At 39.1% G+C, this 24,137-nt stretch overlaps 1 protein-coding gene across 1 annotated transcript in view; it reads right to left on the bottom strand.

Annotated features, from left to right (window-relative positions):
• The window catches only part of babam2 (BRISC and BRCA1 A complex member 2), a 121,190-nt gene that overhangs the window by 78,191 nt on the left and 18,862 nt on the right, over window positions 1-24,137 (bottom strand). Inside the window, exons 5-6 of the mRNA XM_026151098.2 lie at window positions 3,512-3,706; window positions 360-434 (exon numbers count right to left, since the gene is read on the bottom strand). Coding sequence (XP_026006883.1) covers window positions 360-434; window positions 3,512-3,706 — 270 coding nt within the window. The remainder of the gene's footprint in view (window positions 1-359; window positions 435-3,511; window positions 3,707-24,137) is intronic.

Genomic DNA, 24,137 nt, shown 5'->3' with positions numbered 1-24,137 from the left:
AGCTGAGACATACTCTGGATGCCATCAACTTTGAGCTGTAGAGTAATTTCTGACACAAATATGTTGTTTAATTCACCTGCTAAACAATTCTTAAGACCACCTTCTTTAATCTGTGTGTTATCATCAAAATTAAAAATGACAATCCTTATGAAATTGATGTTATTAACCTTCACTCTCAGCGTTATCAGATAAAAGGTGAGGCAACAGTCTAAAAACACATTTCAGTCACTCACAGCAATAAAAGGAGCTCAATTGTAAAATATAAGGTGCATGCATAGCAAGACCATGAAAAGAACAGAGGAGACAATGGAGACAAGAGTGAAGAAAGCCATTAAACAATATCCTTCAGAATTAATTACCTTAAGGAGATAGATGGGGATGTTGCTGAAGTCCACGGGGAGTTTAAGAAGGAAACGAGCAGAAAACTCTCCTGTCTGGGGGGTGAAAAAAAAGGTCAATTGTATTTCATGGAGTAGATATTTTATAATGCTCGCCTTTTTATATCAGTACTGAATGGACTAATACTGACTTTTAGTACTCTTGCTATGGTTTAACAGATGTGACATGTGACTTAAATACAAGAAAAAATAAAGTTTTCAGATGAATACAGTCCTGAAAAACTAAGTACACACTTACTGCTTCTATAGGAATTAGAGGGTAAGAAGCAGCCAGGTACTGATATGAACTAGATGAACTGATTAAATGAAAGTAAGCATCTGTACAAAAGCAGAGGTTTTATGAGCTTGCTGGTCTTCAGCATTCAGATGTTTGTTAAAGAAATCCCACAGTTTTCCTAAGAGTGGAAAATTGCAAAAGATCCAAGAACTCCAACTCTCCAACTCTAGAGACCTCAGTCAGTGAGTTAAATGCTAAAAACAAAAAACAATGAACAAGAATGGCCATACGCCACATTTGGTGAAAATCTGACACAGCATGTCAGCAAAAACATCTCATATCAACTCTCAAGCACAGTGCAGAGAGGTGAGAGAGCAGAGGTGTTGATTTGGGATTATTTTGCAGCCCCTGCACCTGTCAATGAATCGACCACATACTCCTTTGTATACTTAAGCATTCTAGAGACAAATGTAAGCTGCCCATAGCCATTTTCTGAAAGCTAAAGCTTTTAAAGCAACCCAGTCAAAGACGAGACCGCAACTTGACTAAAGGGCTGTGATGGGAAAATTTCTCTGTAACAATGCGAAAGACTAGACAAGTCATACAGAAAAAAATCACTTCAGGATATTGCTGCCAATAGTAGTTCAACAAGTTGCTAAATTATGGGGGCTATGTAGTTTTTCCTGGGACTGTAGACCTCTAAGTTGGGAGGTTTTTTTTCTTCCTCATTTGCTCTAATTTGTACATTTTCCCCCCATTACACGGCCTCACAGATGATAAAATTCAGTCCACATTTTCTCTTTTTCCATTTCTTGGAATAAGACATGTTCCCCACACAAAATTAAACTAATGATGTTTGCATCTGTAACCATGTTTTAAAAAATAAACTTTTTAAAACACGGGACACTGACACACTCTTGTTCTTTAAAGTTCCAAACTAATTAAAATATCTTACCTGAATTATCTGATGTGTCGCTGTGACATAGTGACCGCAACAATACAACACTTGTTTGGCTTAATTCTTTCAATGGCTTCATCAAACTACATTTTATTTAAAATAATACCAACACTGTATTCGAAGTGTTATATGTTATATGCAAATTTATGCAGTATGATGTTCCAAGGCCAAACACTGAATCTAAATGTACAACCTGTGGTGTAAGCAGAGAACTGGTTTGGTTATTTCCACTGTACTTTCAGATAATGTCTTCACACAAGAAAACAGAAAAATAAGAATTACCTGAAAATCTGTAATAGCACAAAAAGCACACAGTTCTGACTTTTAAACACTGGAGCAGAGTCTTATTACCTGATGTTTTCCCTGAGGCTATATGTAGTTAGAGAAAAAGCGCTATACAAATGCAGGCCATTTACCATTTACCATCCAGACACATGAAAAAGTATGAAATTGCGGAAAGTACAAGTGTCTACGTGCTTTCAGGTTGTGTTTGCATGTAATTGTGACCAAGATGATGGTAACAAAAATTGCAAACATTTCTGTCTTCCTGTCTTGTGTTTACTCATTGACCAACATATTTTAGTTATTTTTTCCACACGTGTTGCCTACAGTCTGAGGCACACGTGAGAATATGATCTTTAATTTCTCGTAATATCCTCATTTGTATTTGCTGTTTGCTGAAGGGCCATCAGTTCCACTAATGGCGTGTGCACTTAAGCGGCTTTTGATTATTCAGTATTGTTAAATAAAATCTTGTGTAAGTGTACCGCTGGGAGCGGTCTGTTGGCTGCTGAGGTCATGTGACGTCAAATGAACAAAAGATAGGCCCTGGAATGCAGAACTCTTAAATACAGGAAATGTCGAAATATCTTGTTTGTTTCACTTGACATTTGCATTAGCTATTTGGTTATTTCGTGTTTGATTGTGCAAGTTAAAACAACTATTAAACTAACTATAATTTGTTAGCATTTGCTTCCCTTGTGTGTCAAAGTCCGTCTAGTCAGGCACTGTAAAAGTTCCCCTCTGTTTCTTGTCTGTTGGGTCTGTTTTGATCAGCCTGGTCTGAGTTTATTTTGCTAGAGTGTTATGTTACGCTGGCATTTTAACTTGAGTGTAGTTCTGTTTATTTGACCTTCTTCAGATCCCAGAGCAATTATCTGACTTTTTCTACATTTCTTTATAAAGAGCTTTTGAGTTAAATAAAACATATTTGCTTTAAGACCTAATTGTACTTGTCATGCCTAGCCAGCTCAGTCCCTCAGAGTGACGGGCAGAATAACGACTACCCTCTCCACTTGCACTCCAAGGTGGAGTCTGAGCCTGTCCACCTAACAAGAGATTTGCTGGACAGGCAGCTTCATATATTGTTTACTTATTTACTTGCAATTAAAATACTTGCTGAGGAGTGCCTAAAAAAAGGTATAATTTTATAATCCTTTTAAGCATGGGTGTTCCTGCTTTCACACGCACTAACATGTGTACACAAATGCGCACTGCCAAAAATATAGTTTAATTCTGTGGGAGGAATGAGTTCACAGAGATATAAGAAAAGAGGTTAGAATATTGCACCATTTAAGATTCACAACGGTTTAGTTTCTCAGTGCAAGAGTATAATGGCCAAGATGGGCAGCAGTTTAATCAAATACACAAAATTTTGTGCATAAGACACAAAATAAGTTTAAATCAATACACAAGATCAAAACATCCAGATTTTAAACTTCAAAATTAAGAATGTGCTAATAAAGTCAGAAAGGGTTAACTGTCACAGCTCTCTTAGGCCAAACAGAGAAAATAATACAGACCAACAACTGTGTTGTAAATAAGAATATACCAGTGGAAACCTTTCCGCTGTGTTTCTTTTTAACTGCTACCACGCAACTCTTGTTTTCTTAAGATGCAAAAACTTCACAATCACAAAATCCATAAACAGGAGCTTACCCAGCTGTTCTTGCATCCAGCATAAATCTCCATGTTGCGGCCGTAGTTGGGGTCTTCCAGCAGGCTGTCATACTCAAAGAGCAGTCTGGAGCTCTCACGCAGACGCAGGCACTGGTAGTGATGGTACTGCTGGATGAGCTCCTTCACCAGCTGGAGCAGACATTCAGGATTCCCAGCATCCCAGTGGACCAAGTGCTGAAGCAGACACCAGAGATGGTATGTCAGTAAAGATAATAGACAGCCCATCCATCAACAAGTCCATGTTAACATGTGAAGTCTGTACTCTAAGTACAGTGTTCCCTCGCTATAACGCGGTTCACCTTTCGCGGCCTCACAGTTTCGCTGATTTTTTTTTGTGTGCAATTTTCCATGTTTTTTTTGTTTGTTTGTTTGTTTGTTTTTTTAAACAGCGCATTGTGTTCTGCATCCTGATTGGCTTTAGACCACTGTCAATCAATCTCGTGCCGTGTCTGCTGTACAGTACAGAATGCGTTGTCAGATTTATCTTTGATCGCAAGCAGTGTGACTCTGAAGTGCTGCACTGCATGTTTGGAAGTTTTCCCCCTAACAAACACAACACTGTCGATGAAACGTCAACACCTGCAGGTGCCTTTGGTTTCATTCTAAGATACTGGACTTATTTTTCCACGAAGGTTTGAACTTTGAAAGTGTTTAACCAAGAGAGAAAAGTGAGAAAACGTTCATGCCTGTCTGAGAACAGAGTATAAAAGTGTGTAGTGAGGGTGTTTTACAGCCTTGAAACATCTATAATAATTATAAAAAATAAAGCTGGCTACTTCGCGGCTTTCACCTATCGCGGGTTATTTTTGGAACGTAACTCCCGCGATAAACGAGGGACCACTGTATATGCTATTTTGATTGAAAATGATTGTTAAAGACATTCATATTTTAGAAAATCTTTCGTAGATAAAGGAATCAGTACAAGCATCATGATCACAAATAGGACCATTTAAAAAACAATTCCTGAATAAAATATACAGTGGGGCAAAAAAGTATTTAGTCAGCCACCGATTGTGCAAGTTTCCCCACCTAAAATGATGACAGAGGTCAGTAATTTGCACCAGAGGTACACTTCAACTGTGAGAGACAGAATGTGAAAAAAAATCCATGAATTCACATGGTAGGATTTGTAAAGAATTTATTCGTAAATCAGGGTGGAAAATAAGTATTTGGTCAATAACAAAAATACAACTCAGTACTTTGTAACATAACCTTTGTTGGCAATAACAGAGGTCAAACGTTTACTATAGGTCTTTACCAGGTTTGCACACACAGTAGCTGGTATTTTGGCCCATTCCTCCATGCTGATCTTCTCGAGAGCAGTGATGTTTTGGGGCTGTCGCCGAGCAACACGGACTTTCAACTCCCGCCACAGATTTTCTATGGGGTTGAGGTCTGGAGACTGGCTAGGCCACTCCAGGACTTTCAAATGCTTCTTACGGAGCCACTCCTTTGTTGCCCGGGCGGTGTGTTTTGGATCATTGTCATGTTGGAAGACCCAGCCTCGTTTCATCTTCAAAGTTCTCACTGATGGAAGGAGGTTTTGGCTCAAAATCTCACGATACATGGCCCCATTCATTCTGTCCTTAACACGGATCAGTCGTCCTGTCCCCTTGGCAGAAAAACAGCCCCATAGCATGATGTTTCCACCCCCATGCTTCACAGTAGGTATGGTGTTCTTGGGATGCAACTCAGTATTCTTCTTCCTCCAAACACGACGAGTTGAGTTTATACCAAAAAGTTCTACTTTGGTTTCATCTGACCACATGACATTCTCCCAATCCTCTGCTGTATCATCCATGTGCTCTCTGGCAAACTTCAGACGGGCCTGGACATGCACTGGCTTCAGCAGCGGAACACGTCTGGCACTGCGGGATTTGATTCCCTGCCGTTGTAGTGTGTTACTGATGGTGACCTTTGTTACTTTGGTCCCAGCTCTCTGCAGGTCATTCACCAGGTCCCCCCGTGTGGTTCTGGGATCTTTGCTCACCGTTCTCATGATCATTTTGACCCCACGGGATGAGATCTTGCGTGGAGCCCCAGATCGAGGGAGATTATCAGTGGTCTTGTATGTCTTCCATTTTCTGATGATTGCTCCCACAGTTGATTTTTTCACACCAAGCTGCTTGCCTATTGTAGATTCACTCTTCCCAGTCTGGTGCAGGTCTACAATACTTTTCCTGGTGTCCTTCGAAAGCTCTTTGGTCTTGGCCATGGCGGAGTTTGGAGTCTGACTGTTTGAGGCTGTGGACAGGTGTCTTTTATACAGATGATGAGTTCAAACAGGTGCCATTCATACAGGTAACGAGTGGGGGACAGAAAAGCTTCTTACAGAAGACGTTACAGGTCTGTGGGAGCCAGAGATTTTCCTTGTTTGAGGTGACCAAATACTTATTTTCCACCCTAATTTACGAATAAATTCTTTACAAATCCTACCATGTGAATTCATGGATTTTTTTTCACATTCTGTCTCTCACAGTTGAAGTGTACCTCTGGTGCAAATTACTGACCTCTGTCATCATTTTAAGTGGGGGAACTTGCACAATCGGTGGCTGACTAAATACTTTTTTGCCCCACTGTAATGGGGTGATAAATGACCCAATTCATCCATTTTAGTTGCTAAAACAACTTGGTTGCTTGAGACCGTCAAAGCAAGTGACCAAATAGCCATGCCTCATCATGTGATGGTGTACTAAGTCCAAATAAAATAATAATAATTATAACTTAGATTTGTATAGCGCCTTTCAAGAAACCCAAATAAAAGTGCGAGTGTAGAGGATGAAAGGATCAAACAAGGGACTTTCATCCATGTTCAACGTGAAACCAAAAGTAAATGTGGAGTTATTATTTTTAGACAAAAGCATCTTTCATTTTCAGTTACTTAAAGAAAATATCTGTTGTCAAAGACAGTTTGGTTAAGGTGTTTTTGTGCTGCAAAACTCTCGGATCACAAAAACTTTGAAACTGTAGAATGTGGTCTTTTCATTTGAAAAACTAACTATTTCCCATTACCTTGGGATAACACATAAGAAAACACATAAACTTCTTAGGTAACACAGATGTTTTGCCTCTATACTATGTATACTAAGTAATGCTGTAAGTAATGGCAATTTTGAGTCAGCAAAAACTCTGACAAGGCATAATAATGTCTTTATCCCCATATCCATCATATTTCATCTGCACACTCCTCAAATATATCAGCACAACCTGTTGGAAAATTATAGACTACAGTATAGGTTATTTTGCAAGGAGCAATCATGGAGCGCATCAGGTAGTGCACTATATCTTCTCTCTCTGAAGGCTAACAGGAAGTATTTTGGAGCTCATGGTATTACAAGCATATATAGAAGTGGACATCTAGTTTAATCCCTATTTGGGGTGAAGCATTGCTGTCAGCTAATCTCCAATTTTAGCAACATATTCCAAACTGGTTACAACAGCGTAAAATGTTGTTACCCAACTGAAAATAGTTGCATAGAGAAAGAAAATAATACTATTTGTATCAGTAAAGATAGACCTTAAGAACATGGTAGTGGGGAAAAAACTGGTTCATCTTGGAAAAAGGTTAGTTGCCTAATTCTGAAGAGCCTACTTCCCATTACAGATTGAGGAGGAAAGGGTTGTGCTAAAGGATGTCCTGTGGCCACATTTAAACTGATATGGAAAAGTACTGAGTCTGAACTGATGTACGTGTCACATTTCTGACCTCTGTTGCCACAATGATTGAAGATTTTGGATAACAAGGCAGTTTGTATTGTCAGGATGCATACAAGAGCCCAACCGCTTAATTTACTTATCTGATTTTACTACAGCGATTAAATATCTGATGTTTGAATAGATTAGATTTAGTACATGTCTAAATGCTCTGTTGTGAACCTCTCTTTCACCAAACTCAGTTTTAGTCATCACAAGCAGAACTTGACCCTTTGGGACCAATATGCAAATTTACAGGATGGAGCTACAACCATCTGCCACATGTGAGTGAGCAGAACCAACCAAACATGACCAACTGGTCTAATTCTACCAAATAAAATAAAACAAATTGCCCTTTCCCCCCCTCACTCTGAAAAAGAACCCAATCACTGATGCGCAAGGAATAAAACAATTAGAATTAATGTGAACAACACCGTGCAAAAAATAAACAGCAGAAAACATGTCAGGTCTAATCAAGACAAATGGATGGCTGCGCTCTTGACAATGAATGTTGTGAGAGCTTTATAACAGAGATGCAAATCAAGACCAAAGCAAAGAAAAATAAATTACTGATTTAATGAGTCTACCTCATTGTCTGGACTGGAAAAGGCTGTGCGTGTTTAAAGAGATTCAAACGATAATTTAAAATTGCTCTTTGACGAGTGGCCATTTGCCACTTCTAGTTTTTACACAACTGCTGCCTTGTTCACAATCATCCAAGGTGATTAGATACAAGTCATTTTGGAAAAGGTAAGATTAAATCTGCCAGCGGGGAAACTTTTTCTCCCCAAAATATTTAACATGCAGACAATGAGGAGGGGAAGGAAAGGGGTCAAATGAACGTTTTGGTTTAAGGATGATGGCCGTCTCGTGCAGCCCCCTGGTCCTGAAAAGTGAAAGTGAGTCTCCATTCTGAAACTCATTCTAATTCTGAAAGTGAAATAGTGCTGGCAGATTCAAATTGTGGATAAGTCAGAACCAAGTAATGCAACTTGATGACATAACCACACTGGCCCAAGTAAACATGAAACTTCCCCAACCTAAATGATGAGCAAGCTGGAAAAGGATGCCTTTTCAGTAAGCACTGAGTAGGTGGAAGGATTAATAGGTGCTGGGAATGCCGTAACCGTTAACATGCATTATATTAAGGTATCAAAATCAGGATCTATTTGACTTGCATTAGCTTGTCTCCTCAACTGTCTGTCTCCCTCCTGGCAGTCCGGTGGAGAAGGCTTTCATTGTTTCACAGCAAACCACAGCCTCTTTTTGTCAAGGGAGGAGGAATGGCAAGGGCAGGCTAAACAGAGACGGTGACCTCATCGTCCTGACCCACCAGTGGTTACCAGCAATGCCGGGATTCCCGAAATAAGGGGGAGATGAAAACAAGGATGGGCATTGTCCAAAAGAGGCAGTCAGTGCCTAGGGGTAGGAGGGAGCTGAAACCGAGGAGAGACTGAAGAAGTGCTGTGTCAGGATTGTGACACAGAATATCAGCGAAGCTCCACTGAGGAGGGCGAGAGGGAGGGAGGAGGGATAGGAGGTGAGTGGGTGGGTAGGGAGAGAGGGGAAAAAAGAAGGCTAAAGAGCTCAGGCAAGCAGTCCAAGGCCAAAGAAACTGGACTGAGCCTAGGAATTTATACTCCCTGTGATAGGTAATAATAAACATGTGAAGTAAACTCAGTGAGAGAAAAGTATTTTTTAATCAGTCTTAAGATTAGACAGCTGTGATAAACATACCACAGAACTGCTGTTGAGAAAAAGCAAAGCAATAAGACAGGCTATTTCACAGAAACACTCCCTCAGTAATTACAGTTAAGGTGCCCTCAAGCTTAGTACTTAACCTCTCCTTCAGTGGAGCTATTCATTGGCCAATGACACAAGGGCTGAGCTTCTGTTGGGTGGCTCCCAGGTAAAAGAGACTGCTGCTGAAAAGGTTGACTTTGCCCTGCAAAAAACTGCTCTGTGCTCAGGCATTCATTTAGCTGGTTTTGTAAGGAACACTCCAAAGTGAAAATGATCATGGATACTACAAAGCTGCTACAGTTATGTTATGAATATATGTCACAGTTTCTACCTGCCTCACCCCAAACGGTCACGGCACATTGCTGTGCCTCCCTGAACCCAGTTCTGCTGGAGGTTTCTTCTTCTTAAAAGGGAGTTTTTCTTTCCCACTGTTGCCAAAGTGCTTGCTCATAATATGATCATATGATTGTTGGGTTTTTCTGTTTTCTTTGTATTATTGTAGGGTCTTTACCTTACAATATAGAGAGCCTGTTGTTGTAATTTCTGTGCAAAATTTGTTGCCCATAAAGCCTAAAAGTGTTTCAACACACGCACTTTCAACATTCTGAGCGAATCACTTTGGGTTTTTGTTTATAGTTGCCCTTTTGCACAAAATCATTTAATGCCCAGTCAGACTGGCTCAGATGTTTGTGTTCACACCAGCAGGTCCGCCTGGTATGCATGTTTGAAAATCATAGAAGTATATAAAAGATAAAAATAGCAACCTGGAGGTCACACAATGGTTTGTAAAGTCCCAGTACGAAGCCCCAGATTGAGCATTATTGTAGTCGGCATCTCTGTTTTTTGAGCCCAGGTATCACAAGCGAGGCATCGATGTGACTGAGAAACTGAGGGACTCTGCATTCTCAATTCTAAAGTATACACTGCTCCTTTTTTGACTCCAGTGGGGACCATAATTTGCAAAATGAGCACTTGAAACTGGTGATTGAAGCCAATAACCTCATCAGAAAAGTGTCTACCAAAGTCACAAATCAAGGTAGCAGAGGACTGTTTTCCCATAGATTTCTAAACAACCAGATTTAGTTTTTCCCGTCCAGAGGATTCATCCTCTGAAGGCCATTGGAAATGACATTTTCAATGACATCTTCTAACCTTAGAAAACACATTGAAAGATGCTAAGATATTTCACTGGTGACCACGCTGCTTTGTTATACATTTCATTGAAGTCGAATGTCAAAAGATCACCAATTTCAGTGGCAAACCTTTCAGTTGATGCTTCATAAAAGCTTTAAGCTGCTGGTGGTGCAAATGAATACTCAGGGAATCTAAACATTATATTCTTATGTTCTGGGGAAAAGCTGTAGCATATTTTAATGCACTCAGTCCGCTTTAATCAAAATTGTTTTACATTCATGGCATTCAAAATCTCACCAAAATATTACTCATGCAATGAGCAGAAATATATTTAACCGAGGTACTATAGTTGAGATAATTTAGACTGAATCAAAGTGTTAAACTAACTTATGGTCTGACCAACAAAGCATCCAGCACTGCTTCTGAACCCAGCTGTTAGGGCGGCTAAAAAATGTATAGTTAAAAACAGTGAGTGCACTTGTCTTTGTCTCATATTGTTCGAATGTTCTGACTTTGAGTTAACAAGGTAGAGCTTGAATGCTGCAGAAAAACATTGGTCAAACATAGACGCAAGCAGAATGAAAAGCACTGAGCCAAAAAGCAATGTTCATGTGTTGCAATGTGTGTGTCTGTGTGTGTAGACATGAGAGTCTGTACAGACTCTTCACTGAATTGATTTTACACGCTCTGCTGAAGGCTGTGTGTGCCAAAAGAAATCTATGTGTATTTTTTTTTCATGAATAGGATAAGCCCTGCGGAAAATGTACAGATTTGATACATGGGGAAAAAAAACAGCAAAAAACAAAAGATGCAATAGTCACAATCTAGGCTATTTGAAAGCTAAGATTGAACATCTGATGAGATGAAGTGGGGGGAAATATCCATCTATATGCCCTCTAGATCAGTCTGTATGGAAGTCACACATCTTTCTTAGGGCTTTAACCACAGGGGGTAGCTATCATGGTCTCAACAATAGTCCCCAGTTCAATCTGGACCTTATAATCCAATTATTTTGTCACAACACAGTGGCTAAACCTGTGTCAAAAGATTAAGCCTAACCTTGGCTGATGATAAAACCAGTCACCTTTAATAAATAAAAATTGATACCTTCCATTTTTGAAAAGAGCTCATATCTGTAAAGGAAGCAATTTATAATCGTATTACCTTAAGATATTAGGACTTGATTCAATATCAATGTTAAAAACTGCAGATTAAAAATATATTGGATTAGCATTAGGATTTAGCATTTTGGAGGTATTCATGTGTCAGCGTGTCCAAGTCAATGCTGAAAATACAGTCAAAATAGCTTAGACATAAATATTATAGAGCACTATGCCTTTTAAAAGAAAATGCTACTTCTTTCTGCCTATTGATTAATTTACTCAAATTACAGCTTGTTAAATTAAACGGGCAGTGTGTGGGTTTACGCATGAAAAAAAATGAAAAGAACAGCTTGTCCTTAAATTAAATCAAAGAGTCCATAAAGAGAACTTGCAATCCACGGGGCCTACTTTTAAAATAGTTGCTCTGCAAACGGAGCTTCTGTTCTCTGATATCTAACGTCTCAGCAGGAGGACCAATAACTTTGATCTCTCTGGCAAAGAATGGTAATTTGAGAACGTTTCAAATATAGTATCAAATACATTTATCAGACTTCCAGAGTTAACAAGCGGCACTTACACAAAAAATAAGATAAAAGTTGACCAAAGTCCTTTCCTGGAATGTCAACAAGTACTCTAATGTTTCGGTATTGTGGCCTTCATCAGAGGAAGGTTGTAACATCAGCGTGGTTGGACAGTCGTGGCTATGAAAAATTCTCACTATAAATCTATTTGTCAGCTTTTTGACAGGCTGCCTTGTGAGCTGTGGAACTTGATGATTTGATTTAGTATCTAAGGAACTGAGGGCTCAGTGAATCATCTTTTACTTCCAATTCTATCCACAACATTATGGAAACCAACAGGTTTTAAGAGCTGAACGATGGCCGGGGACCAGGATTGCATGATTTCCGGTTTTGGCCATTCAGTCTCATGTATATCCAATTATTAGCCAGTCTTCTCATGGATCTGCAACATGCGCAGAGCAGCACAGGAAATAGTCACATGCAGACAGTGCTTGCTAAATGTTTGTAACAACGAACATAATTATACACTTAAGACACCTTCACCTTGCTGAACATGGATATTTTAGGTAAAGGGGGTTGTACTGTAGGGATGGGAATTAATACGAATTTAGTGATTCCATTATCAATATCACTTATCCATTCTCTTTGGCTCATTATCACCATCATCTCTAAGCAGCACATCAAAGACATTACATTTCATGCAAATAATTACAAGCTGTGTGGTCACATGTTTGTGAATGTTAGAGGTATTTCCTGTCTTTGTAGTGGTCAGTGTTGAGGTCATTACTCAAACAAAGTAAAGTAAAAAAGGTATTACACATTTCACACAAAACACTTTTCTTAAAAGTAACAAAGTACGTTTCTTAATTACACCCAGAAGAAAGACATTCGTTATACTACTCTGTTACGTTCCCCCCAAAAGGGTCTAGGCATGCGAGTGAGGGGACCAGTAACAAATGAGTCCAGAACAGAATGAAAGGAAAACAGACCAGTGTTTTTAATAAATAAAATAGTCTTTATTATAGATCATCTTAACATAAAGAGCAACGCCGTTTTACCAATAACACTTGGAAAAAGAGAAAAAAGGTTGCAACAACAAAGAACACAACAACCAAACAAAAACTCCACACCACAAGGAGGCACTTCCAGGGGCCCACAAGCTCACCCTGTCACTAACAGCAGCTGGCTTACTGCTGCCAAGGCCCACAAGCCCACACTACTCACGTAAAGCAGCTATGCTGTTTCCACAACTCCACACTTCAGGCAGGCTAACTACACACAAAACAGAGACACCAGAGAACACCCCACACCCTGCTCACAGCTCATCCCCAGCTTATATGACCTCCGAGAGGTGATTGCTGACTGGGCCCAGGTGGTAAATGAGGAGAGAGAAGAGCAAGAGAGAGACAGAGGGGTGGAGCAAAAGAGGAGGAGGCGGAGAAAAACACCACACCCACACAAGGGCAGTATCAGGAGGCCCAGCTAGGGCCGTAACATACTCGTTATGTTACTTTCATGTTACTCTCTGAAATGATCTGAAACACACTCAGATGAAAACCAGCACATACTCAGCATTTACTCAGCTTTAACATCATTCTGGGTTCTAGGCTAGCTTAGGGTTTGCATGTTGTCTATGCAGGTGCTTGCAAAGAACTGAAGGTGTGTTAGCATTATAATGCAGTTGTTTTCATCCTGCAGCAGTCTCCACGTTACTATCACACTCTCGTGTTTTTGTGCAATAAAAACAAAAGTAATGTTCATATCCAACCTGTAGTCTGCACCACTATTTTCATCCTCTGACACACGAACTGAAATTAGCTGATCATAGCAAGAGTGCAAGAACCGATAAGCGGGATCGACAGGCAGGCAGACTAACGATTCCAAGGAACTGTTCTCCTGGGAACATTCTCAGTTCCCATCCCTAGTGTATTGTAAGTCATTTTCAGTTAATTACCTTTTTCTTATACCTCCCTCAGCAGGAGAGCTTTTTTGTAAGAACATTTTGTAACTTAAAGCAGTTTGGGGGAAACTGAAGTTCACTAATTTCTTTTATTATAAAAATAAAATGAATAAAAAGTTGACTTTTGTTTATGTAGCGCAAACAAGAAATCTGGAATGTGGAATAATCAGTTTAAGCCGGTCAAATTTAGAAAAGAATAAAAAATAAATAATCTGAATTGGCTAATAAAATTATAACTGGAGCTGCTGACGCTAACATCAATTTTCTGCTTTCTGTACAGCCCATAAACTATACTTTAAAACTTCCAAGCTTACAAAAAAAGAGCGTTTTATCATGTTTTCCTGCTTCTATTGACTGTAGACAGATGACTCTACGGTTACAAAACAGTAAATCAAATGCTTCCCATTCGATCAAGATTAATTTAAGCACACTTTTACTTTAAAGCTCTCATGTTTACTGCTAATTTCCAAATTTTAAAACAAAAACGATAATCTGATAAAATCCTGATCCACACACAGTGCCTGAACTAAAATGAATTCTTTCAGAAATGGGGGCAAAGGAAGCACTGTAGGAATATACAATATTAAAAACTAGTGTGTCTTTTAATATTTAAAGCATGTCAATTTGTTCTGATAGCCCCCCCAGTAATCTGACCCTTTAAAGGGACAGCTCACCAAATGTTAAAAAGTTCTCCCTGGTGAGAAAAATGGAAATAATTTGGCTGACAAGAAGGAATCTAAAACTATAACTCACATGTAATATTTAGAATCACTATTTTTTTGTAAATGAAGTGGCCCGATTAAATTCAGCGTAGGAAGGCCCATTCTGAGCTAGGAAACCCAGTGTTTTCATTTTAATTTATCCAGAAATTTAAATAAAACTGCTTTATAAAAACTCTATAGTGTCAGGCTCCATCTTATGCAGCACCTTGCAAGCTGGGTTGTAACATATTACTCAAGAGAAACAACATAGTTCATATAATAACAGCAATCGGAGTATATTTGCCTGTGTAGCACAGTACATATGTTGAGCATAAGGAAAGAACTCAACAAAAAATAAGTGTTTTCCTTAAGAACAAAATGTGCACCTAAATTGGGCATCTTCACACTGAATAGACCCAAGTTGACAGAATTATGTCTTCCTGTGCCATCCGTCTGTACCATCTTCGATCCAATATTTATCTTAGGCCAATAAGAGAGGGACTGGCATCTGAAAATGCAAGATAATTATATAGGCCAAGAGAAGATATTTGTTTTTACGTCTTAAATGTGATTTTTATAGATGCTGGCAACCTGATCCAATAAATCGCTGTAGACTTGAAAGTGTGAGGCATTAAAAAACTCCCAAGTATTAAATTAATCTCTGTTAGTCGCTAATTCAAGTGTGGGCTCACACCCTGTTTCGCCCCCGGAGAGTGCCAAGTGTAAGATCATGCTAAATTGCTCTTGTCATGTGTTGAAGACACTTGGCATTCTCAGCCCAGTGTATTTTCCTTCACTGTGATCTGTGCGGTTTGTGTCCAACACAGAGCAACTTGTTGACAGAAATAGCACTTTTCTGACTACTTTTAATGTGGTTCACCAATCCACCGTGAGGGCTGAGACCGCTGTCCCATCTAAGTCTTGGCATTTGTTTCATACATCAGCTAGTGTTTAGGAATAGCCAGCACCCCTTTCCTTCATCAGTCTCTGGTTGCAAACAATACCCTGCACATGAAAAGCATTCCCAGACCTGTCAGTGAGCGCTGCCGATAATAAACTCCAATAAAAGCTGGAACCCATTATTCCCAACAGCAGGAAGGAAGCGGGAGCAACAGTTGGTACACTATGCACAAGTTGACATAATGTAGCTTTATGGGCCATCTGAGTTTCTTTGTTAAAACAGTAACAGGGGACGAGTTGGAGCAGCAGATAGGAAGCGCTCATCAATGCTTGGCATGCAGTATTACCAGAGGGTAACGTGATGCTGGGAATGTTTCCTTTTCCTAGATGGGAGAAGTCGAACACTTAGATTGGCTTCACACTCCATTTTTTATGGGAGTTGTCCTGATACAATGCCTCATTGTGTAAGTCCTCATCTTCTCTCAGGAGTCTTAATTTTTTGGGAAGGTGGCCGGGGGGGCACACACACGTTTACACGTTCGTGTACATGTTTCTTATTGCTACTAAATAAAGTAAAAAGATTAAAACCAAGGCTAATCTATTCTGCACTTTTCCCTGAGCACAAAAATACAATGTAATCATAAAATGTCCTATTTTTAGGGATGCAATTTTCTGATACAGAGTACTGACCCGATCCCAGCTGGAAAAACACTGGTTACTTTATTTAAAATAAACAAATAATGCATCCATTCGAGCCTTTTGAAGAGTTTTGGTGATATTAACTATAAAATAGAAAGGTATGCAATACAGACTGTCTAAAAAAAAAGAAAAAAGAGTTTACGCTCTAGTTATGGTGACTGAAATTTGAGCATTTGATTAGTCCTGTTAATTAGCAATAATTATCTGGTATCTATAAGTGTAGCACACTAGCCAGGTTTGCAAGCTTTAATTGAAAAATATAAAGGTGACACTACACCCTATAATCCAAATACGGTCCCTTTAGCCTTTAGAAATCAACATGACAGTGACCAAAATGCTAACAATGAGGCTTCAAAACAAAAATCAATGTGTAATGTGGCTACATCCATTTTTATTTAGGTCTTTGGGTGAGTCACTTGTCCACTTTGGTGTTTTCACGATATTTATTGACAAATCAAAAAATATAGAATATTTTAAACACTTGTGCCTTCAGCCTTTCAAGTCCACAACCCCAGATTCTACTCAGGCATCTCTCTTGAATCTGTACAATGCCCGCAGCGTAAACAGTTAAACGCTTGCTCCAAATTAAAAGGGTGGAAAACAACAGTAATACACTGGTGAGTTACCTGTTTTACCAAAAGAGACCAACAGAAATTAGTTTAAGTATGGGTTTGTCAGACAATACGTCTGTCTTTCTTGCCCTGCATGAATACAAGATGAGGTTTATCAAAAATTAAATATCTTACTCAACTGGGGTAATTGAGAGGCAGCTAGACTTCCACCAGCACTATCATTAGCTGAACTATCATTACAACTGGAGCAAAGGGGACAGATGAATACACTAAATAGCTATATTTATTTCCTGACCAGAATAGCCTATTTAGTTTTTTTTTTTAAATATTTTCTCAGTTACAGGTGACACAGTCCAGTCCAATTAGAGGGAACAGAGCCAAACGAGATATCCTTACACTTCAACAGTTCCAAAATATGTGGGATTTCCAGAGAAACAAGAAAGAGCCAACCTTTTGAACCGCACAGCAGAGTACTGCAAAAAGGTTAAGTGGAAACATGTTGAAGCCGTGTGCAGAGAGGCTATCACGGCTAACCCATGCTCTCAGGCATATGTAGAATGGGAAAGATTCAGAATGCAGGGGAACTCCCAAAAGTTTCGTACCTGCACGCATCACTGGACAAGTCTAGACCAGAGAAATTATTACACACAAAGAAAGGGGGAAACAGGGGCCAACAAATGGTAGCATTAGTTGAGTAAAAAAGAGAGGAACCATTAGAGATGACTGTTCTTACATGGTGCAAGCTCACTCCCCGTATCACAATAGGTTAAAGAAGATAAAGAGTTTTGTTATTTCATTGGCCAATGACACCTTCAGATTTGCTTTTGCTGTCGTAAATGGACAGAGTAGGGAAGCCGATTACTCGTGTAGCTGAATGGGTTAACAGATGCAGAGTCTAACAATACTGTCTGCAGCCATCAGTGGTGAAACACACCAAAACATTTTTGCCCCACAGTGGGTTGTCTTGCTCCATCTGATGTCAGTATGAGTGAACGGGAACATTTTGTGCTGTTTATTCAAATCACTGTCAGTGATCTGAGAAGACCATGATTTATATTTTCTGGGGCCAAAACACAGAGAACCTTTTAAGGCTTCTCATGTTGCAATATTATTATTATAATACCTATAACTCACTCTAGATGTGGGTGTGCATGCTGACTATGTACAACAAATTATGTGAAGGGAATGGGTGGTAAAGAATTCAAGATTACAGAACAGCGCACCACAATCACAGATCAGCCACAAGCAAAATGCAGCATCACGACAATCATACCCAGACATGCTACAGCATGCGCACTGAATACACAACTTCAAACTCTTACCCAATCAGCTTCAATGCTTTTAAAGTTTTTTTCCTTATCTTTTGTTTTTTTCAGAAAAGGGAGGTGGGGGGGGGGGGGGGGGGGCATTCCATACAAACATTTGTACAAACACTGAAGTCCAGTGTGTTGCCATCACTTGGTGAATTAGGGAAGAAAAAATGTATGATGCAACATAACCTACGTAAGGAATTAAAATGGTATTGCTCTCCACCTTCCCTCCCTTCCGCTCTCTGTCTTTGTCATTTCCTCCTTTCTGGTCATTTTTCCCAGCAACCCGTGGGCAGACCTATTCCGCTGTATTCCTGTCACCATGTTAGGTTAACACGTCTTTCCAAACTCCACTTCTCTGAGCTCTCCACCCCTGCTCTAAACACGATCCGCTATCACAGATAAGCCAGAAACTGATCTTCTCTTGAAATCTTGATAAGAAATTTATTTTAAGTGCTTTTATGTTTAATCTTAAGGTGGACATGACCATAACAGCAGCGTTTAGATCTTTTTTTTACTGGTGTGGGTTTTTTTTAGAACTAGTCTTCGTTCTGATCTCGCCAGTCTTAGAGAACTGATTATTAGGCACCATTGCTAAGAAGATGAGGTCATTTCAGTCAGAAGAAAATCAGACAAAATCTTTGGGCTGCTTCTGACAATCATTGGTGAACTTTCCATTGTTGTCACTTGTAAAGTTGCTGATGTTAACGGTTCCAACTCTAGGCCAGTAAATTAGAGCCCCAAAATTCAGAATGGGCATCTCAAGACAAACACTAGGAACTATTCAAGTATTCTCTGAAGATTGCCCCCAGGACTAACCCATTCTCAAATGACTGCACTTACTTATGGCACACTTATGACTTGCTGGCTTTTCTACGAGAATTTAGTCTTTGAAGGAATTGTAGTTATCTTTGGTTTTGCAAGTTTATTTTCTTTATTCAATAGCATGTTCTTTCATGATAATTCGTAGTAATGACATGTTGATTTTAATGGAACTTTCTGTTAAGAAAAATTAATTTAAAATACTTGGGGCACTTGCACTGCATTTGTGGAAAGGCAGTAAATGTGCTTCTAAATATAAATAACAGAGCATTCCTTTCCTGTTTTGGTGCAATCTCTTACAAGCATCAAGCAGTTAAGTTTGTCCATCTTTGGTCAGTAAAGGGACTCAATTATTGTGACTGTAGATGGACTTTTGCGCTAAGTAAACTGAATCAGGATACACAATGCCAAATTGGTCTCACAACGTTGAGATTGCTTAGAGCAATCTCAATCATCTGAGGTCCTTAGGAACAACAACAACAATAATAATAGTAATAATAATTATTATTGGGAGAGGGCAGATTATTGGCCAGTCATCTTAAAACATCACAAACGATTACAGGTTAATGCAATGAATCTAATATCTAATATCCAATGAAAAGCCAGAAACCAACAGGGCATTATTTTGTCAGACCATATGTCAAAATGAACATACAAAGTACAAAATATGCAAATCTAGTAACAAATACACATAATTCCAATAAAAAAAAACCTTCACCTCTTGATGGAGGTCAGACAAAGCTTCAGTCCAGATTGCTGGCTGCATTAAATGTTAGTTGTATTCAAGTGTATTACTTTTGTTTATATCTATATTGCAGTGTATTGAGGCCACCCAAATAAGCCAATTCAGTTAAGGATATTTTAGGGTGTTTTAGTCATCTCCATAGTAAAGTCAAAGTGGCGTGTTATACAGTCTCGACATGCTCGCCATAGTATCAGTAATCTCCGATAAGCCTCCTTCCCAATTAAATCTTTAGGTTAAACAGTCATGAATGTGTCAGTGTGGTTAAGTGTTGCGGTGGCAATCATAGGCCGACTTAAGATTTATCTCCATGTTGAAAGGAACAATGGCTCCCTCTGAGCCCAAAATAAACCCATTAGACTGGCAGATGACTTTCCATTGCTTTGACATACAGTAATTAGAGTCATGAAACTAGTATGAGGGCTAACATGACTGACCAGTTAAAAAACAACCCACTAAGAGTTTCAAAGCACGCTGAGGCAGGGAGCAGCCCTGGTGGCCAATTAGCAATGGTCTGGATGCTATTTAGCCTACATCTGTAGTTTCCAGTCAACCCTTGCACCCTAACAACAATATAACAGCGAACCTCAATAAATTTGTGACAGACTTTTCTCATATTCTCATGGAACTGTTCGGCTATAAATGGCTTATTTGTGGGACATGTGGCCTCTCATCATCCAGCAGGGATATTTAAAGTCTCTTTCATTCATCATCCATTGTGGTTAAAACTCTTGGAAGGGCCTTTCTTAACAATTGCAGAGGTTTGAGGATTACTTTGTTATTGCTGCCTTTGTAGTCCATGTTTGACTTGCTATACCTTCTAAAGGTGGCAAGGCTCCTAGAGTTTCCTCAAGTAAGTACAACAGTCACTAACCTCTGCCAGAGGTCTCTTTCTGTTAAAACGGAACTCAAAGTGCTGCTTGCAATGGATTGCTTGGCCACTGGGGATCTGAGTCTAACATTTAAAAGTTTTAGGTTACCTTAAAGCTATAGATATCAGATCAGCTTCCAAATTGACAAGGTTAATAATTTGAGACTCCTCTTTGAATGTTGAGATGAAAACTAAAACAAAAGTTAATGATAACGTGCTGTCCATAGCAATAAGTCAGCATTGCTATGTGGATAAAACTGACACGTTTTGGCTAGAAAATAATTTGAGACGTTTTGCCATCAGTTTTTGTGAGTACTTCATGTGACTTTTTGCTGTTTTTAACAGAGTGAAAAGTTAATCCACCCATCTAATTTTGAATGCATGAGGGATCATAAGCACTGGTGAAAACAGCACAAATTAAAAAGCCCCAAACCTCATGCTTCAAGGGTCTGTAGCTTAAGAAGATAAATGTATATTGGTCCAATAGATATGTTATTGTACAAAAAAAAGCATTTCTAAGGAGGTCAGTTGGAAACTTCTCTCAGACTTGACCCTCAGTCGTAAGAGAAGTACAATCTGTCAAGAAAAATGATTGCAAAATTATGTTTTTGGATAAAGTCACCAAACTTTTCGAATGTTTTTACGAGATTTCACTGGTGATTCTATGTACATGCAGCTTTTGAAATGGTTCATTCATTTCATCTATTTAGATACAACTTTACTCCTTAGGTTTTTAGATGAACGGTTAAAATTGAGACCATTATAAAATGTTCGACGAAATGGGACAAGCCTTTAATAAGAGTTGAATTTCTTTTCCATAAAAACATCTTTGGGTGAGTGGACATTTTGAGACTTGCTAGCACTTCACAGTAACGAGAGAGCAGGCAACGATTTAAGCATGTATTATCGTCACCTCCAAAAGGAAGTTTTAATACATGAAGTTGTGGTGATAGGTTATCTTAGGCATGCTTTCACAATGATGTGATCAGGCTAAAACCGCAGTTAAGTAGGAGCCTAATTGTCTAAAAGGAAACATTTTCACTCAAGACTTTAGAATATGTTATGCAGTTTCTAACGTGCATATAATATTACCAAACCTTACTGATCATCTACTGTGTAGCACATGCATCATGTTTTAGTCCTCCCTTTTCTTTTGCAACAACAATACATTTCTCTGTCTAAACAGAAACATGGATAATAAACCTACTCAAGGCCTGGTGACAGCAGGGAAAAACACAAGCCTAAACAGAGAAGCTAATGATACCCTTGACTGGCTGTAAACAAGAGCAATGTGTTGCTGAGACATCAGGAATTCAACCAGCCACTGACAGAGGACCTAAAATTAGCCTAATGTTTACCCCCTGGATAACAATGGCTAGAAACATAGTCCACTTGAAGTAGAACTCACAAGCACCAAGAGATATTAAGAGACAGTGTCACACAAAAATGTTTTGCTCCTTATTATAAGTGCAAAGTTATTTATTTTCATAAAAATATGTTACTCTAATGATAAGTCACAGTTTTATATATCAAAATAATATTTTTCAGATAACAATCAGTTTTAACAATCTAAATTCCCACGGCCAGACGGTAAGAGATATGAGGGGGAAATTAATGAACTCCACAGAATCGAGTTTTTTAACACTGAGAGGGGGATGTACTTACTGAAAATATAGAGGAAAAAGGAGGGAGTGGGAATCTCAGGCAGAGAAACAGACGAAGGAGGATTATGAAAGCATGAAGTGCAAAACGCAGCAAGACTATAAGTGAGAAAATAAACAAGCAGTGGGCTGCCAAGCACTGGCTCTGCGGAGGTACTTCCCCTTATGTGCACAGCTGGATTTATGAGACAGTGAGCAATACTCCCCTCACTTCTCCCAGACTCTGACACAAGCAGGGGAATTTAGCAGCTCCATGCTAGTCTGCTTCAAAAATAGCAATGGATAACTACCCAGTAGTAGCTACAGAAAAGTTTGCACATTTCCAGCTAGCCCTATTGGCATGTCTGTGTTGTGTTTACCATCATCTAATAACCCAACGCAAACATGCCAATAGAAATTACTTTTAAAGGAATCATTGTACAAGGTCAATGGTTTGATTAGTAGCAATTACCAAAGGCTGTGGAGATGACAGAATTATAGTCATATTCATTTATTTCAGAACACATTAAAAAAAAAAAAAAAAGAAAAGAAAAAAAAAAAACGGATGCTGCACAGTAGCTGAGCATGGGCCTTATGTAGGTACTGGATCCCTGTTTGGCTTCTTCCTTTTAGGTCAGGGGTGGGCAACTCCAGGCCTTGAGGGCCGGTGTCCCTGCAGGTTTTAGATGTGTCCTTGAACCAACACAGCTGATTTAAATGGCTAAATTAGCTCCTCAACATGTCCTGAAGTTCTCCAGAGGCCTGGTAACGAACTAATCATGTGATTCAGGTGTGATGACCCAAGGTGAGATCTGAAACCTGCAGGACACCGGTCCTCGAGGCCTGGAATTGCCCACCCCAGTTTTAGGTCCTTCTCCTTGGCCTCCTCCATTACCTTTTTTTAATGTATTAGGTGTGATTGCGTTGATTGCATCCTATGTTTGGATCAAACAAAATTAATTCATCCGGTGTGTTTTGGCAAATTGTTGCTGGGTTCTGTAATCATTTTTAAATTAAAAACAATAAAGCAGCACAAAAGCCAAATGGGTGCCTTGAAATTGAGAGATGATTACTCAGTTGGTTAAATATTTTTAAACAGAAAATATATTTTTGAATGTCACATACATAAACTGGGACAGTGATATCTGCTGTTACGTACAAATTAGATCTTGAATTGTTGAATGCCCCAGAAAGAACAACGCTACACTACAGTGAAAAGTTTAATGATAAAGTTTTTCTAGTGTATTGTACCCTGCTTTAGCCAGGCAAAAACATGATGACATGCACTATACAATGTGATTTACTGTGCACGAGAGACCCTAGGGTCAGAATGATATAAATTTAATCATCAGAGAGTGTATCTGTAGCTGTGTAGATGTAACCGCGCTGCCAAATTTGCTGTGGCCGTTCAGGCACGTTGTCACAATGAGGCACCCTTTTGCCATCTTGCCACAGTGCGAGTCGTTTGGCCTAATATTTTCCTTTAGTTGCCTCAGGAAGTAACAGTAAAACTAGGCTCCAATAGTTTGACCCTGGGGGATGAAATGCACAACCCTGTAAACAAGGAGCATGCCCCCAACTGCGCTCCTGATCCAACAAACCCTCTTCATCTCAGAGCCATGGGCTCTGATAACAGTGGCACAGTGGAAAATTAGTACACTGACCATAATACTTCACGGCATGCCCTGGCACCTGTGAAGCTCAGCCCGCATATCAAGGCATTTGCTTGTCTCAAACTGCTCTGTAGCTATAACAGCTGTTTGGTAGTAGACATTCCATGCTCTACCTGGCTAGGTAATAATAATATTACTAATAATAATAAACTTTATTTGTACAGAACTTATATATATATATATATATATATATATATATATATATATATATATATATATATATATATATATATATATATATATACCGTATTTCCCGGACTACAAAGCGCACCTAAATATTAGCCGCACAAGCTAAAATCAGGGGAAAATCCTGTTTTGTACATACATTAGCCGCACCTGACTAAAAGCCGCAGGTGTTTCAATGTTGACTTATCATATGTAAGAGAATATGCACAAAGGGAATTGTCAGGAAAGAGATGGCTGTTTGGAGACATCACTTTTATTAATATTTTGAAAAACAAGTTATGGGTACATATTTGCACATGTAGTACATAACAATAACCTACAGCACACCAGAACAA

The sequence above is a fragment of the Astatotilapia calliptera genome, chromosome 19 (genome assembly GCF_964374335.1).
Source record: "Astatotilapia calliptera chromosome 19, fAstCal68.1, whole genome shotgun sequence".
Lineage (NCBI taxonomy): Eukaryota > Metazoa > Chordata > Actinopteri > Cichliformes > Cichlidae > Astatotilapia > Astatotilapia calliptera.
The sequence above is the reverse complement of the archived record's forward strand: the minus strand, read 5'-3'. Positions and strand labels throughout refer to the sequence as shown.